The sequence below is a fragment of the Microtus pennsylvanicus genome, chromosome 8 (genome assembly GCF_037038515.1).
Source record: "Microtus pennsylvanicus isolate mMicPen1 chromosome 8, mMicPen1.hap1, whole genome shotgun sequence".
Classification (NCBI taxonomy): Eukaryota; Metazoa; Chordata; class Mammalia; order Rodentia; family Cricetidae; genus Microtus; species Microtus pennsylvanicus.
The window spans coordinates 53,622,800-53,639,518 of record NC_134586.1 but is presented as its reverse complement, the minus strand read 5'-3'; the positions used below and the strand labels follow the sequence as shown (position 1 = coordinate 53,639,518).

Here is a 16,719-nt window from a genome sequence, read left to right as displayed (position 1 = left end):
GATGAAGGTGGATCTAGGCTCCGTCTTGCTGAGAACCTCACTGGGCTGTGACAATGCTGGGCTACAGTAATAGTGAGGATGGATACTGCATCCAAAGATAGGGAGACAGACATAAACAGGATTGATTGCCTTGGGTTTCATCGTGCAAGGAATGAGACGCATCATTCTGGACACTCAGCCTGGCCTTCTCTTTCTGGCAAGTGCTCCCACGTGCCCAGATGTGTAAGTCAGGTGAGCTGTTCACTGCTCTCTAACTCTCATATTTCAAAGACAAGGAAGATGGAAACCCTCCTTCTTGGACTCGTGTCTAAACTATTTTAACTTCACACTTAATTAATTTTCAACTGACACAAAAACGGGGAGGGGAAGAGTCATTACTTCAAACTCAGCAGCAGCAGCAGCAGCTACTGGCTGCAAGAGTCAGGCAAAGCACAAGTGACTCTGAAGTCCCTGGTGGACCGAAGGATTTCAATCATGATGGAAATGAAGAATCATTGCTTCCCCAGGGGAGAAGAAAGACAGATTCAGCAGTCTACACCCCCACCGGACCCTGGATGATCATTTGAGTTGACCTAGGGACCAGCATTGCCCTCCTCACCTCTGACCAGTCCCCTGATTTCCAATGAGGACAAGAGAACTCATTGCATCTCTGTACGACAACTTTCTCCTGATGTGTGCATTTGCTATCATCCAGGACATCATTTTGGGTGTTGACGCAAATAGCTCTTCTTCTCTGGGTACCACCATCACAGCTTTTAGAACACTAGGAGCATAAACAATAAAGAAATTGGGCATTCCTGAGTGACTTATAAAATACGCTTAAAATCATGGCTACACCGTTTCTTTCAACCCTTAAGAAACGAGTGCCCTACCATAGCCGATTCTAGTTTTTATGTGGGAGATTCTTTTTCAATGTTCATTATGAGGTTTATCCTGAAGTCAATATTATCTCACTGGCAAATTGAGACCAAAAATAGGCTATAAAAATGGTTGGCTGATTAGCTTCACCATGAACAATTTTCTGGATGTTATGCCTGAGTCAGACATTGCAATTTAACCTTGGGATTCTTTCTTGCAAAGCTTGACTTGGCCAGGCATTATAAATCAATCACAGCTCTCTTTTCCATCCAGTTTAAATGGGTTTCGTAACACAATCCAAGAAGGAGCCACCATCAACTCATTGAATTTAGTATCCAAGACTCTCTCAGAGCGAGAACCGACTTACTTCTGTCCAGGCCGAATAGCGCCAGCCACCTGTGTTACACTCTCCTGAGCATTTTTCCTGGTTGCTCGGTTTGGGTTGACTGCTGCAAAAACTGTCATCGACTTTCTCGGACCTCCCATCCACCCTGCTGTACTTGGCACAGTAGATGTCCAAAGTGCGGTAACCCAAACCACACTGGGCGCTGCATTCACTCCTGCTGGCCACGTGCCACCTAAGCAGAAATAACGGTGGAAAACCAACAACGCATTACATTTATGTGTCACATCCAACTAGCGGGAAAGGTGATTTCTTTCTTTCTTAATTCAGATATGATGAAAGCTCAAAGCCACAGCCAGTTAAAAATCCAATTTCAAGCCAACGTATCCATGTATTTTTCACAGCTGCCAATGTACATGGAAGTCACAGAACCATAGCCAGAAATGCTATCTCTGCGAAGAATCTGCCTGGTACAGTCTGTCTGAAATTCAAACCACAGAAAGAAAAAAGGGGGGGGGGAGGGGACTCAGCATAGCAAAAAAAAAAAAAGGCAATTTTTATATTTAAGAAGTCCAGGCAAGCATCTCATTTGGCTCCTTAGGCCCGCTCTTGGAAAACTCACCTGCAGGGTTCCCCTGTGAATGTGGCTGTGCTTGTAAGTGCTCAGTGACTATTCTGATAACAATGCAGGAATGAATAATATGTAGTGTAATTGAAAAATTTCAAGTGCACTATACATGGTGTACATTATTATTATGCTGTGAAGTAAAGACGTAAGCTTCTTGGGTCTGACCACCGGCCCAGCTTCGGGATCAAGAAGAGACCCTGTCTCAACAGAATGAAGCAGAGAGTAATGAAGCAGGCCTCCTCCTCTAGCTTGTGAAGCCGGCAAGCAGCCTTTCACATGAGCGCATATACTATACACATACACACACATGACAGTAAATTTCTTGAGGACAGCAGGCATTGTGTGTGTGTTTGTATGTGTTATGAACATGTGTGCCAGTGTTAACTGTAAGTGTGTGTCTATGTGTGTGTGTCTGTGTAGATGTAAATATGTGTGGGTCCATGTGGAGGCCACATCAGGTGTTGCTTCTCAGGTGCCCCTCTACCTTGCTGTTTTAATCACATTTATTGTGTGTGTGTGTGTGTGTGTGTGTGTGTGTGTGTGTGTACCAGGTCTGGTGGTCAGAGTACAAGTTGTGAGAGTCAGTTCTCATTTATCATATGGGCCCCAGGGCTCAAACATGGGTCATGAAGCTTGGGGCATGTGCCTTTCCCCCCTAAACTGTCTTACCACCTTACATTATTTTCTGAGGGAGGCTCACTGAGACCCGGGACTCTCCGATTTTGTAGGCTGGTCAACCAAGAAACCCAGGGCTCCTCTATCTCCCCAGCTTTGAGGTTACAAGGCCACACCATTCTACTCAACATTTTAAGTGTGGGTTCTGGAGACTGAACTCAGTTTCCTGGGTTTACAATTGGGCTGTCTCCCTAACCCTACTTCTCCACTTTTAAGTCCATCAGAATTGGCCACCTTTTAATCCCTGATATCCATAATGAAGCCTTCAGACTCACTCAGGGGCACAGCATAGACTAAAGCCTACTCTTATTTTTACAATGCAATAGGAACAGAGTCCAGAGTGCTTGAATTTAAAACATAAATTAAAAAAAAAAAAGTTAGAGTTTTCTGAGTCAGCGATCTTGAAATGTATTTGGAAATCTAGAAAAAGATCATTTCCTTCTACTCTCTCCAGGCGATTTATTCTCCACTGTCAGTTCTCGACATCTGAGCGCTTGGGTGGCATGCCACTTCTCAACTTCCTGACAGTTCACACGTGCACACCTGTCTGGGGGAGGAGTCGGGAAAGAAAGAGGACTAGAAGCCAACACGCTTATCAAGGAATTTCTCAGTAATGTCCGAAAGTAGGTCAGAGTTGAGCACCGGCAAATAAAGCAGGCTGTGGCTTTTCCATTACGCTGAAACAGCGTCAGGGAGACAGCGTCAGGGAGATTTTGTTCTAACGCGGTAAACGAGGCCTTGTAAGCTCGCCCTTTATCTCATCCTGTCACAGGCCGCTGGGGCAAACTGTCACTTCCTAGAGGAAGTGAGGTGAAAAAAGGGAGCTCATTCAACAGAGGCATCTGGAACTTTCATCTGCACTTTGATTTTTGGCTACCTCTCCGTGGTCTCCAGCGTCACTTCCCTGTGGGAAGCCTATTTACCATCTGGCCAAAGGAGGGAGGTGTCCTGGCAGTTCAGGCTGCCAAAGTCACTTCCCTCATATCCCATAATCCCTAGGGGTCCAGGCAGAGATCCTGGAAGAATCTGCAAGAAGTTCATGGGCGCTACCTTAAAAAAAAGCAACAAAACTCAAAATGATATCTAATTTGCCTTATATTCTTTCCGGACAGTGATGTGTTCTTCAGCACAATGTACTCATAGTTCATTTTACGGGCAATAAAATACTATTCTCCTATTCAACTATTAAATTTCAGGAAAGTATTTTCTAGTCAGGCACGGTGGTGCGTACATGTGTCTTGGTACTCAGGGGCTGGAGAACTGTGGACTTACAGCCGCTTATCCTACATAGAGATCTCCTGCCTCAGAAACCTGAAGACTGAGGATATACTTCAATGGCAGAGCCCTTGCCTAGGAGGCGGAAAGTGATGTCTATGTTCAGCCACCAATACTGAATAAGTAAGACAAAACCCATGTTCCAATATGTTAACAAGTGAACATCAAGAAACATGTGTTATGTCAGTGCAGGAGCAGCAATGGGGGCTGGCGGTGAAACATCTCTGAGAACTACCAGGTGAAATGGGTTCCTACCCTGGAGCTCTTCAGAGCTTCACAGCCATGATCAGCGAGTGTCGTGAGCCTCCACGCAGCAGACAATGTTTTGGAGGGCCGCTCAGACACAGAGGCTGGTGAACTCCACCAGACTAGCGATCCACAAACATGCTCTGGGAGAAGCTATTTTGGAATTTGACCGAGCAGTAACCATTCCCTCTCCATTCTCTCGGTGGTGCACACAGCTAATTGGCCACACTTTGGCATAAGTTTTGATTAGACGGATTGTCAGATGGGCAAAGGGGACGGTGTATCTTCCTTAGGCTTGGTTTGCATCTCTGTATATTTTAGCAGGCACCATTAATTTTTTTCCAGCAATCAGCAGAAGCCAGTAAGAGATGAGTCTGAGCACCGAGTGAAAGCCATAGTCTCTCACTGACTTTTAGGCACGAGCATACGCGTGCCTAGTTCGGTAGCTCTAAAGTTAATCCTGAACTCTCTCCGCCACTTGCTCCTTACTTCCTCCCCACTCTGATCTGAAGGGAGAAAATCCCTTTGCCTTCTTATCTGCAATCAGAACTGCTTTTGTCATCCAACCCTGGTTTCCGGCTGTTGTCCTCACTTGGCCTCTGCAGAGTTGTTTTTTTTTTTTTTTTTAAAAAAAAAAGTTTCTAAAAGTAGACTCTGAATGGGGGATTTAGAATAACACATTGACCTAGCTATTGGTCAGAATAAAAAAAAAATTGGGCCAAAGATTTATCTGCTATTATGAAAATATAAATGAAAATCAGAGCACGTGTTATTTAATCAGCAGGCGTTGGGTATGAATGGAAGCTCCCACACTTATTACCGAAGGCAGCCTGAGTCAATCACTTCGTCTCATCAAGCTGAAGCTTCCTGCAAGATGGGGGAAACAGGAGCCACCTCATAGAGGGAGTCGTAATTGGGACAAGATGGACATTTAACAACTGCAGAAGATACTCAATAAGTTAGCTATGATTATTATGACTATTGCTATCCTTGGCATTTCATTCTCCAAGAAACTTCTATTTTTGCCTCATACCCTTCATTTTCTGCAGTGCTGAAGATCAGACCAGAGCCTTGTCCATGCTGCAGCATCTTGGGCCTTTGGTTTAATGAGACAGGGTCTCACTGGGTAGCTGAGGCTGGTCTCAAACTCTCAGCCTTCCTACCAATTCTCTTGGGAGGTTGTAACTTTGTTAAATTCATGGTTGATATTTTACAATGTTTTTTTTCTATTTTAGCAAGAGTACTAAGAGCATTGGAGATAAAGGTCTTGAAGAGATCAGGGTGTCCCGCCTCTGCTTCCCTGCTGCTGAGAACCCAGACATAAGTCGTGATGCTGAGCTTCCACTAAGTCTGAAGCATTGGCCAGTGAGGAGGCAGCCCCCTTGTGATATTCTGTGCAGCCTGACTCTTCTGAGTTGATCCTACCTTGTCCTGCATAGATCTTTAAGATCTGGGTAAACCTTGTGTTTACAGCTTCCCCTGCAGGAGAAACTGGCACCATTGCACCCCAAATTGTGGCTTGTATGGAGGTTGCTCAAAGAGAAAAGTACTTGGTTCTTGAAGTAACAGGGCAAAAAGTAACTCTGCTTTGAAAAGAACACTTGCTAGGTAAACTTGGAATAAGATTATTAAAATATCATTTGTTTGTTTTTACTGTCACATTCTATGTCTTGAAATGCTTTGTACAGACTTGTTTTCTTTGGCATCATAAAAGGAGGAGGTTTAGTGGTCTCCGCAGCATCCCTACAGTATCTGCATGTATCGTTCAGGATGTGACAAGCTCCAATCTGATTCAAACATGTGGAGAAAAACCAGATACACAGAGCCCCAGAACGTCCCAGAATGGATGGGACAGGACAGACACTGGTAGAGATGAATTCTTCATATGTGGGATATGAATACCATGCTACAGAATTAACAAAGTAAGAATGAGAACAGCTTTCTTCTCGAGTTGAAGCATACAGGCCCTCCTAAGGGATGGACCACATCTCACCTTAGGCTACTATGCGAACCAGCGGGATCTAAAGCAACTTGCATAGCAACTCTCAGATTTAAGATTTTTACACACAAAACAAGGATAAAATCTATGTTAGAGATGTGGTTTGAATAAGAATGGCCCCATAGGCTTCTATATTTGAATGTTATCAGGGAACAGCACTTTTTGGGAAAGTTTAGGGAGTGTGGCCTTGGGAGAGGAAGTGTGTCCCTGGGACTTCAGAAGCTCATGCCAAGTCCCTCACCTAAAGGTCAGGGGGTATCTCTTCTCCAGCATTGCGCCTGCCTGCTACCATGTGCGCCACCATGCTCCCCGCCATGATGAGCACGGACTAAGCCTCTGAAACTGTAAACAAGCTCCCAATTAAATGCTTTCTTTTCATATAAGCGTTGCCTTGAAGGGGCAGGGGATGGGAGAAGAGGAGGGAGGAGAAACTAGTTGGGATGTAAAACAGACCAAGAAATTTAATTAAAAAAATGAAAAGAAATTAAATAAAAAGAGTTGCCTTGGTCACAGTGTCTGTTCATAGCTGCGGCACAATGACAAAGACAGTAATAGTAACTGAAAAATTAATAGGCTATTAGTTGTACTAAAGGATAATAAAAACCATCTTACTAATGTGGGGATATTACATATAGCTGTTAAAAATAATTCTTAGAGGCTGAGGAATCCCATCAGGACGGAACCTTCATCTGGTGATGGATGGAGATAGAGACAGAGACCCACACTGGAGCACTGGACTGAGCTCCCAAGGTCCCAATGAGGAGCAGAAGGAGGGAGAACATGAGCAAAGAAGTCGGGACCACGAGGGGTGCACCCACCCACTGAGACAGTGGAGCTGATCTATTGGGAGCTCACCAAGGCCAGCTGGACTGTGACTGAAAAAGCATGGGATAAAACTGGACTCTCTGAACATGGCGAACAATGAGGGCTGATGAGACGCAAAGGACAATGGCATGGGGTTTTGATCCTACATAATGTGCTGGCTTTGTGGGAGCCTAGCCAGTTTGGATGTTCACCTTCCTAGATATGGACGGAGGGGGGAGGACCTAGGACTTACCACAGGGCAGAAAACCCTGATTGCTCTTTGGACTGGAGAAGGAGGGGGAAAGTAGTGGGGGGAGGGGGAGGAGGATGGGAGGAGGGGGAGAAGGGTGGGAGGAGGGGGAGGGAAATGGGAGGCTGGGAGGAGGTGGAAACTTGTTTTTTTTTCTCCTTTTCTCAATAAAAAAAAATAATTCTTAGCTTAGTGAGACTCTCTCTTTAAAAGTAAAGAGAAGGTGGGGGTTGACTCCGGGCCAGAACACTGGTCTAGCATGTACAAGTCCCCCAGTACTCAGAAAGCAACAACAACAACAAACACAACATCCACAAGAAAACCCAGACCTCGGAAAGGACTTCCTCTGCCATAATTACTTATAGGAGATATAGTGATGGCTGGATTCAGGGCAATCTAAAAATGTCGTCTTCCTCGGCCTGTTAACCTTGCATCTCAAGGAAGGTGTACATGAGTTCAGGGACTGCTCAGTTCAACTGTTACTTGCATTTCCCACCCCCATCAAAGACTCCTTAATTCTAATTTGACTCAATTGACAAATGAAACCGGGTTTATATGGACACTACCTAAGATAAAATCTGCCTAATATTTACATTAACATCTACTTTGTAACGTCTTGCTTTTACAATGACTTTTGTCCACACTTTTTGACAAGCTGCTGAGCAACCCAGGTGGTGACAATTGCTTCAGAAAAAGTGTGGTAGGGTGGAAAGAGCCTGGTTTGAAATCAGAGCCTCAGGTTAGGATTGGAAGATCTTTGGCACACCTGCTACCCTTGCTTGTTGACTCCTAGGACAGAACACTAGTAATTCATCAGAGCACCTTTTCTCAGGCACACAAGAGGGCCTTATAATGTGGTGATGTGGAACCTCCAAAACGCTTCTGTGTGTACTCAGCTACTTGTGAATGGAGAGACCTTAGCACATCCTCCTGCTATTGTATGTTAGTGAAAGGAGAGACCTTATCAGACTTATCATTCTATGCTAATGAGGAGAGACCTTATCACATTCTTGTACTATTCTATGCTAACAATCTCTCTTCTGTAAATGGTCAAGTAGTCACCAGCCTGACAGGCAGATTACACTGTACAGCCTTCCAGCTGTTAGATATTTACATATGACACAGTCAACCTCTCAGGCAACCGCAACACTTGAGAATTCTCCAACCTCTCAATTATTTCTCCTATCAGGTGCCATACCTTTCTTAAACACAGACTAGATAGTTGTATTTAGAATTTTTTTCTCATTCCCTCATGCCTTTTACCTTAATGCATAGCGTCTTCTCTTGCCCCTCTGTGTGTCTTTGTGAGTGGTGTATGTGTATGGCATATGTGGATTGAAACTTTTGTGTACATACAAATTCTGCATGGTGTCTACTCTGGATGGAAGGGGAACACCACGAGGACTCTTACATAAGATATGACTCAGTGATAGGGTCAATAGCTCATCTTTGAGTCGTGAAGATCAAGAGAGAATGTATTCCGACAAGTGCTATGCTGTGTTAACTACTTTGAATCTTTAGGAGAACAAGAGATCCAGTCACAGATCTCGGCTAAGTGGTGTTAGAACCGTCTTGAGCTTGTGTGAGGAAAACACTGGAAGGCTAGAAAAAGGTCAGCAACTCTTGTCTCTAACTCATTCCCCACAGAAACTCCCCTCAAGCCCTCCAGACTCTGGAAGAAAGATACAAGGAACAGAGACCATACCTCAAGTCGCAGTCCGTGCCACACGCTTCAGTGACAGGTCCTGGCTGGGGCAGCCGGTCACATCTTTGATCAGAAACAGTGAGCTGATCAGACTCTCTGGTGCAAACAAGTTTTCGTCTCCGCTCCCCTAAGCAAAGAGTAGGAACATTATGCCAAGGAAATAACCTAATCTAAATGAGATCAAGGACTTGCCTAAGTTTTCTATAGAGTTGTTTGGTTTTTTTTTTTTTCAGTTTTGTTGGCCATATGATTACTGTTAGACTTTTCAATTCCACCAGGACAGGACAAAACCAGCTGTTCGTAGACGGTATGTCAACAAGCTGATGTAGCCATGTTCTAATAAAACTTTATTAATAAAAAGAGTGTGGTAGCTGAATTTGATCCCGTTGCTGTAGTTTGCTGACCCCAATTTAACACAAGGAAACAAAACCAATATAAATTATGACCCGTAAAGCCACATGATGGAAAATTAAGGTGGCAGTATTGATTCCGCATGGCTTCACATATATATTTGAACTTCTGAGGAGAAAATGCAGCATGACCAGTCATGACCTGAATCCTATGAAGTTCAATTTGACAGCCAAAATAACCAGAAAGGTCCAGGTAAATGAGGTGAGAAGATGCAGGTAGAAAGGTTTACAGGTTATATGTATATAACTGTTCTTAAAAAAAATCAGTAAGTAAATAAAACATCTCCCTCTCCCCCCCAAAAAATCCTTAAACCCACAAAGGCGGAAACTTTTGAGCAGATACCTTGGCAGGGCTTGCTGCAGGCTTGCCATGGCCCGTGGCTGTTCCAGTAGAACTGTTGAGGTTTGCCCTCAATTGGAATGTTGAACGAGTACCGCACGTCAGGGTTGTAGAGCTTTCCCACCGACAGCACCTGCAACACGGGGAACACTGAAGAGAAGTCTGCGGGCCCCGCAATGCCACGAGGAGAGAGCCACTGGCCAGAAGCCGTGTTTCTACCTGAAGGATGAGCTCTTCCTCGATGCGGTCTGTGGAGTTAAGTCTTTCCACAATATTGTCCGACCCGCTGTACTCAATGACGGCGCTCCCCACGCGGACCTCCCTTTTGGACATTGAGACAACGAAGTCTCCATTCAGCAGGAATTCGCCTTTACTGTTTGATAAAGCTGCAGATGAGAAAAGAGAATTAGGTGAGGTGCTGCCTAAAACAAAACAACAAACAAAGAAAGAACATTTGAATTGGCAGGGACTGGCAGAAGAATGGGGGCTTCTCAGCCAGACCATGAGTTCATAGCCTTGATTCGCTGTATGCTAGCTATGTGACCGTGGATGACCAATCCTTCTTGGTCTCAATTTTTTATTGGGCATAGAAACACCCACCCATTATGGTGCCTATGTAAACTAAGAGAAATATTATATAAACGTCCTCATCAGCCTGAAGTTAGTTACACAGTATTGACAGTTGCGGGATTATACGTGGAAGCTAAAGCATTAAGATCTGATACACACATAGGCTACCAGGTGTAGAGGCAGCGGCCCCAGAAGGAATTCCTTACTTTTTAGAGGGTAGAGAGAAGCTACTGGCAAGTTAAAAGTTCCAGAAGCTTTTGTTTGAAGTGAGGTCTCCCTTTGTAGCCAGAGTTGGGCTAAACTCACTGTGTTTATCACTCTGTCCTCAAACTTGCAGTGTTCCTCCAGCCTCTGTCACCTGAGTGCTGGGACTGAGAGCAGAGGCCACCATGACTAGTGTAACCAGAAATTCTCTCTAAAATGACTACATTGCAGTTTGCCAATAAACTGAATCCTAAGAACACATTACTTTTCCATGTGATATGACTGAATAACCTGTGTGAAAATACTGTTGGATTGACCATTTAACTTCCATTACAATAGCAGTGGCATGATTGATATTAAAATGTAATTTGATTAGTTATAAGATGGAAGAAATAAATTTTCATATCTTTAAATTAATTTCTTAAAGGTGGTACACCTGGAAGGAGACTGGAACACGTCCGCCCACATGACTGTCCCCTAGCTGGGGTGAACCTCAGAAAACCCTGCCTCACCCTTAGCTCCTGCAGTGAATGAGCTACCAGCCACGTCGGATGCAGATCTTCCACGGGTAACAAAGGCTAAATAAGGTTGTTCCCTTAGCACCTCAGGCTGTTTCCAAAGCAGGTCACTTACATATGTGCTGTCCACTCCACCACCCAGTTCTTTCAAGTCACACACTAGCTACGCCGAGAAGGGGAAGGAAATGTCACATGCCAGAGTTACAAATGGAGCGGCAATCTGGTTTTGTTCAAAATGCACGTGGTCTCTTCCCATGGCTTCAAGTTGCCTCACGTGCCTCTGCGGAACTGGGGGAATGGCACCCTTCACTGCAAGCTCTCGAATGACGTAAAACCCTTCTCGTGATTGGTTCCTACAGATGGTTTGCCCACAGACTGGAAATGAAAGTCCAGCTTTCTCTTGCACCGCATGGATGTGTGATTTCCCGCTGCCAGAGTTAATTCAGAGCTAAGCATCCCAGAGGCAAGGAAGGCTCACAGAACTGGTTACACTTTCTCCTAAAGAGATAGAGACTCAGCAGAGGCAGTAAACATGGTTTTCACCCGATGAGAGATCCCAGTGGAAGGTGACCTTTGACTGGCAGGCTTTCTGCTTCAGTACCTGGTGAAACAAATTGTTTCCCCCAAACAAGAGACTCCTGCTCCACTTCCTGCTAATGAGATTAGGGAGAAGCTAATTTCCTGGATTGCTGTCTCTCCTGTCACACCCATGAGGTTGCTACAGAAGGTCCGCTAGAAAAACCTTCCCCTTCAAAACACACAGGAAGAGTGTGAGACTTGACGAATCTTTACCCAGCTATCAGGGCTAAGGAGGAAGGTTGTTTGGCCATAGAGAATCAATGACTAGACTCAGCAAGACTGGGGTGGTGGGTTGTAAAGTAGCTAACAGCACCTTGTGTCCAGCCAAGAGTAAATATGCACCACCCCCCTTCACTGGGGGATGTCAAATCCTCCCTAACCCTGCAAGGAACCATTGTGAAGCTCAGCCCCGAGGTCTGTTTTCACACTCAGTGAGCTGTGACTTGCGGTCAATGCTTGCACGCTGCTCATTCACTTTCAGAGAGGCCATCATGGGGCGAGAAGTGTCGTCCCCATACTGCCCGTCCCCGGATGAATCTTCCTTAATTTTGTTTTCGTTCTTTAACAAGGGGATTAAGAAACGTCCAGCAAAGAAGAAAAGATCATCAGGAGATTCCATCAGACTTCAGACTCCTGACATGTGCTGATTAAGCCAAACAGAACCGAGGCCGCTATCTGGAAAGAGGTTATTTTCCCAAGGAAAACAGAAGAGAACCCTTCCTTTTCCTCTGGAAGCGAAGAACAGAACAATTCAACATGGCCTTCAGCTCTCAAGAAATTAATTTGTAAGGGACACTTCATGCCATGCTGCTTAACTTAATAAGGATGAACTCAGAACACACAAACTACTGGAGGCTCAAATCTATAACTAAGTACGTGGAGAAAAATGCCTGACATTCTTTAAACAGTTGTAGAATGAGAAATGTGAGGTTCCCCAAAAGAGTAACTCGAAGGTGGCTAATTATCTTATTTCAATTCATGCATGCATGTGTGTGTGTGTGTGTGTGTGTTGATGAACCTAGGGCCAGTAAATGTTTGATTGTAAACACATGGTTCATAGTTGAGTTATGAACACAATCCAGTTCATTTTCTTGTAAAACTACCACTCAATTTAATACTTGGTATTAAAAAACAGATGCAGCTGTTTAGTAATTGATTACAAGTTAGACTTTATAGTCTTTCAAAGAAGATGAGCCATTATCTCTGAGAGAATCGTGTTTTCCATGAAGAATCAGCAATGGTTGTTCGGCAATCCAGCAAATATTGACTCAGGCTTCTCATGTGCACATTGTATCAGGAGCTAAACAGGCAGGCAACAGCCCTGACCTTAAACTACTGGGCTTGTGTGGATGAATAAGTAACAAGTCTTATCTTTGTGGTGGCAACTGCCTCCTTCCCACTACTTAGGTTTAAACCTAAGAATTTTTGACTCCTTTGACTTTAAGACAGCTTTGACCATTGTTTTCTCTCTCTCTATTTCTTTCCCTTCATCCCTTCCCTTAATCCTTCCTCTCTCTCTCTCTCTCTCTCTCTCTCTCTCTTTCTCTCTCTCTCTCTCTCTCTGTCTCTGTCTCTTTCTGTCTCTCTCTTTCATGAGTCTCATGTAGCCCAGGCTAGCCTTAAACTCACTATATAGTTGAAGTGACCTTGAACTTCTGATCCTCCTGACTGTACCTCCTGAGTCCTGGGATTACAGGTACCTGCCATCATGTTCTGTTCGTGGGGTGCAAGGGACAGAATCCAAGGTTAATAGTCCCTGGTCCTTCTTTTTCCCTCCTATGCTACACTCAACCCATCAACAAGTCAAGATAGTGGAAGCTGAAAAGAGACAGACCCTTACCACTCACCATCACCTCCATGTTCCTTGTTGAGGCCAAACCATCAGCACCCCTCTTTATAGAAACTTTCTCTTTATCTTTGCTTTTTAAAATTTGAGACAAAGTCTCCCTATGTAGCCCAGAGTGACCTCAAATGCACTATCATCCTTTCCTGTCTCTGCTGTGCAGGGGTGAAGGGTTGGTACCACCACACCAAGCTTCTCTTAGATTCTTGATAGATACACCTTAACCAGTATTGCTGTTCTACCAGTGATGCTCAACATAACAGCCCAAAAGTACTTTTGAAAATGTACATCATTACCAGGTCAAAACCACCAACAGCTCCCTGTGCCTCTCAGAGCTTACAACAAAGTCCTTATGATAGTCACAGGGTTCAACCTGATCTCGTCCTAATGCCGTTTAGCCCTACGATGCTCCATTTGCATTCAGTAACAGATACACCCTCCTGCTCTTTGCCCACTCCTGCTTCAAAGACTTTGCAAAGAGGGGCTGAGAAGTGGTTTAATGAGTCAGAGCACTGGCTGTACATACATTTAAGGACCTGAATACAAATCCTTAGCACCCAAGTAAGAAGATGGGGGCGGCTATACAGGCATCTAAGTCCAGGGAAATATGGTAAGCAGATACAGGAGGATCACTAAGGTTGCCTGCTGGCCCTCAGCCTAGGCTTGAATCCAGTGAGAATCCTGATAAAAGCAATAGGAGCAATAGAGCAGGGTAGGGGATATGATCTTCTCTGTGTGCGCATGTATGCATGTACTCCACCACCACCTCCACACACATACGCAAAGGTTTCCAAGGACTCCCTCTTCCTAGAATGACTTTCTTGAATGGCCTGTCACTGTAAAGGTTTCAGCTCTGTCTTAACCTTGGAATCCACTCTGTGTGCTGCTCGGATTTCTAATACCACTTAGCATTTTCTTCCAGTACAGACCATGTTGATTATGTTACTGTTTATTGTCTTTCTTGACCCAGGAAAAGACGGCCTGGGTCTTTGCGATTTTAGTCTGTTTGGTTTACTGTGTTGGAAGTAACGCTGACATGTGATAAACATGTAAAAGCAGGAAGGGACGGTGGCATAGCAGAAAATGCTTTAGCAGAGTCACATAGAAGTTAGCATGACTAGCATGCCTGGCTAGGAATGCATGAGTTCATGCAGAAATTTCAAAATACAGATGGAGGTTCTCATTTGATTAAAAAACTATCCATTAACCAGTGTAGCATGTCCAAATGCTTGGATTAGGCCTCTATGGGCCGCACTCAGATGGATAAATAGAATAAAACAGTAAATCAATTTTTTTTCTAAACAATAACTACTCAGCAAGATGGCCTTGATTTCTTCTAGAGCCAAGTACCAGCTATGACCAAGCTTCAAGGCAGAAGGAGCCTAGTTGTACAAGGTGACCTGCCAAATCCCTCTCAGTCACTCCGCTCTTCCTCATATCCTTCCTTCACAGGAAGTGGGCAAATTTCATTGTTACTTAAGGTGATCTGAAGAACAATAAATTACAGTTGGTGTGGTTTGAGAGGCTGCTAAAAAATCAGCAGAAGTCTTTGGTGTGTTGTGGTTTAAAAATGAGGAATATGTATGAACGACTTACTTGGTAAAGTATAAGAAAATATATAAAATAATTGTGTGGTTAGATATAAAGAAATATGTGAAATAATTCTAAAGAAAAAAAACTGAGGAGTCAACACTATAGCAGTGTTGGCTGAGTTTTCTAACAGTGGCTTTAAAAATGCACGCCATTATAGCTCTTTTGGAAGAAATGGAGCTATAGACCCGGCGTAATAAAATATCGAATAGGCCCATAGAGAGTCTGCTCCTGGTTAGAGCTGATAATATACAAATTCAGTCAAATAATGCTTTTAAGAAAACATTTGCAAGTCAGTTCCCCACGAGACAGACGTTTACAAAGTGTTCCATGAGATCCACGACTCTATGCTAGACTCGGACAATGCAAGCTCTGGAGCAAATCCCTTGCTATTGAATGCTGCAATGATATAACCCTTGAGTCAATATTCTGAGGGGAAATTCAGGAGAGGAAAGGATAATGAATTTCATGATCAACTCCTTTGATGGAAGGAAGCTCGTCATGAGAGGAAGGAAGCAGGGAGTACCTGCTGCTCCGGGAAGAGACTCAGGGTTCAGGATTCATGGAAACATCAGGGACGCTGCTCTTACCTAAGTAGTTGTCATCTTCGGATTTCCCTGAGAAGCTGTGCTGCCGCACGTCAAGGCTGGTAGCCCCAGCCGGAATTCGGACAACAGTGTTGTAACCTGCGTAGAATTTAGCAGAAAATCAGTATTCTACTGAACATCTCGCATTCTCTAAGGACAGAATAAAAGTCAGGTAGCAAAGAAAGACAATTACCACCACTAAATGTCTTATAGGCAGATTGATCATATACTATAGCAAGGCTGATTTTACTCCCACATTAATGCTTTCCTGTATTACATAAAGTCAACAATTTATTTTTAAACCTTTTCTTCCCCCTGGTTCTTAGGAGCTGACTCTTACCATAATGGACCGTGTTAAATGTTCCTGCCACTGTTTTGCATGAAGAATTATCGCCACCACAAATCCCACATTTATCTTTCCGGGCTTTTGAGTTTAAAATATGATCACATCCAGCTTGCTTTTGAAAAGAAAACAATTGAAATAAGCGGTAAGTATTACAGCGATAAAAAAATGGCAAGTCATGTATTCCTTTCAGTGATGTGAATCCAAAACAGACAAGAAAGCTGAGCCCTTTAAAGCTCGCAAAGGTTGAGAACTCAAATTGCCCACAGTTTGCCATTTCAGATGTGGACATTAAGCTCACAGCAACCTAACATCCTTGACGCTGGTCGGCATATTGAACCTCTAGAGCCACGCATCTCTAGTGCATCAGAACTGGCCTTTTAGCCAACTGCCCAGGTGCTTCATGCACAGATTAAAGTTTGAGATGTAATGGTCTATGACTAAACAGAGTAAAGGAGAAAAACTGTCCAGCAAAGAAAACTAGGTGCCACACCAGAGAGCTCCTACACATCTAAGGGACAGATAAGCTGCTCGTCACTCTGATGATGTTTAGCACCACAAGTCCAGTTTAAAGAGTTTCAGTTTATCAGGAGAAATTGGGCGTTTGTTTTGCTGTGCAGTCCCCTCAGCACCTTATTTATTTAACAAAGCAATGAAGAGGGAGGACCCTGGAAAATTCAGGGAGGACCATGGCAACAGCCAAGCCTGCAGAAGGGAGACCACAGCCTCATCTCTTTCGCTCCTTACTGTGCGTTTCTCTTAGAGCAGCTCAATGCAGTGCCCTTGAGTGGAATGACAAGAGAATCTGCACTGTCAGTGCAAGCCGAAAGGTAGGTAGACCTCTTAGGCACTCTTCCTTTCTAAATATTTATTTAATTTTATGTATGTCCAAGTATTGCCTGCATATGTGTGTGAACTATATGCATGCCTAATGTCTTCAAAGGTCAGAAGA

General features: G+C 44.0%; 1 protein-coding gene and 1 long non-coding RNA gene across 3 annotated transcripts in view; one reads left to right on the top strand and one right to left on the bottom strand.

Annotated features, from left to right (window-relative positions):
• Positions 1-8,839, top strand: part of LOC142856242 (uncharacterized) — a 51,256-nt gene extending 42,417 nt beyond the window's left edge. The window contains exon 3 of the long non-coding RNA XR_012911609.1: positions 8,726-8,839. This is a non-coding gene — a long non-coding RNA (uncharacterized LOC142856242). The remainder of the gene's footprint in view (positions 1-8,725) is intronic.
• Positions 1-16,719, bottom strand: part of Adamts9 (ADAM metallopeptidase with thrombospondin type 1 motif 9) — a 163,403-nt gene that overhangs the window by 98,283 nt on the left and 48,401 nt on the right. For both annotated transcript variants that reach the window (XM_075983443.1, XM_075983444.1), the window contains exons 15-21: positions 15,765-15,882; positions 15,428-15,523; positions 9,753-9,919; positions 9,537-9,666; positions 8,784-8,910; positions 1,226-1,436; positions 599-763 (exon numbers count right to left, since the gene is read on the bottom strand). In XM_075983443.1, the coding sequence (XP_075839558.1) occupies positions 599-763; positions 1,226-1,436; positions 8,784-8,910; positions 9,537-9,666; positions 9,753-9,919; positions 15,428-15,523; positions 15,765-15,882 (1,014 nt within the window). The remainder of the gene's footprint in view (positions 1-598; positions 764-1,225; positions 1,437-8,783; positions 8,911-9,536; positions 9,667-9,752; positions 9,920-15,427; positions 15,524-15,764; positions 15,883-16,719) is intronic.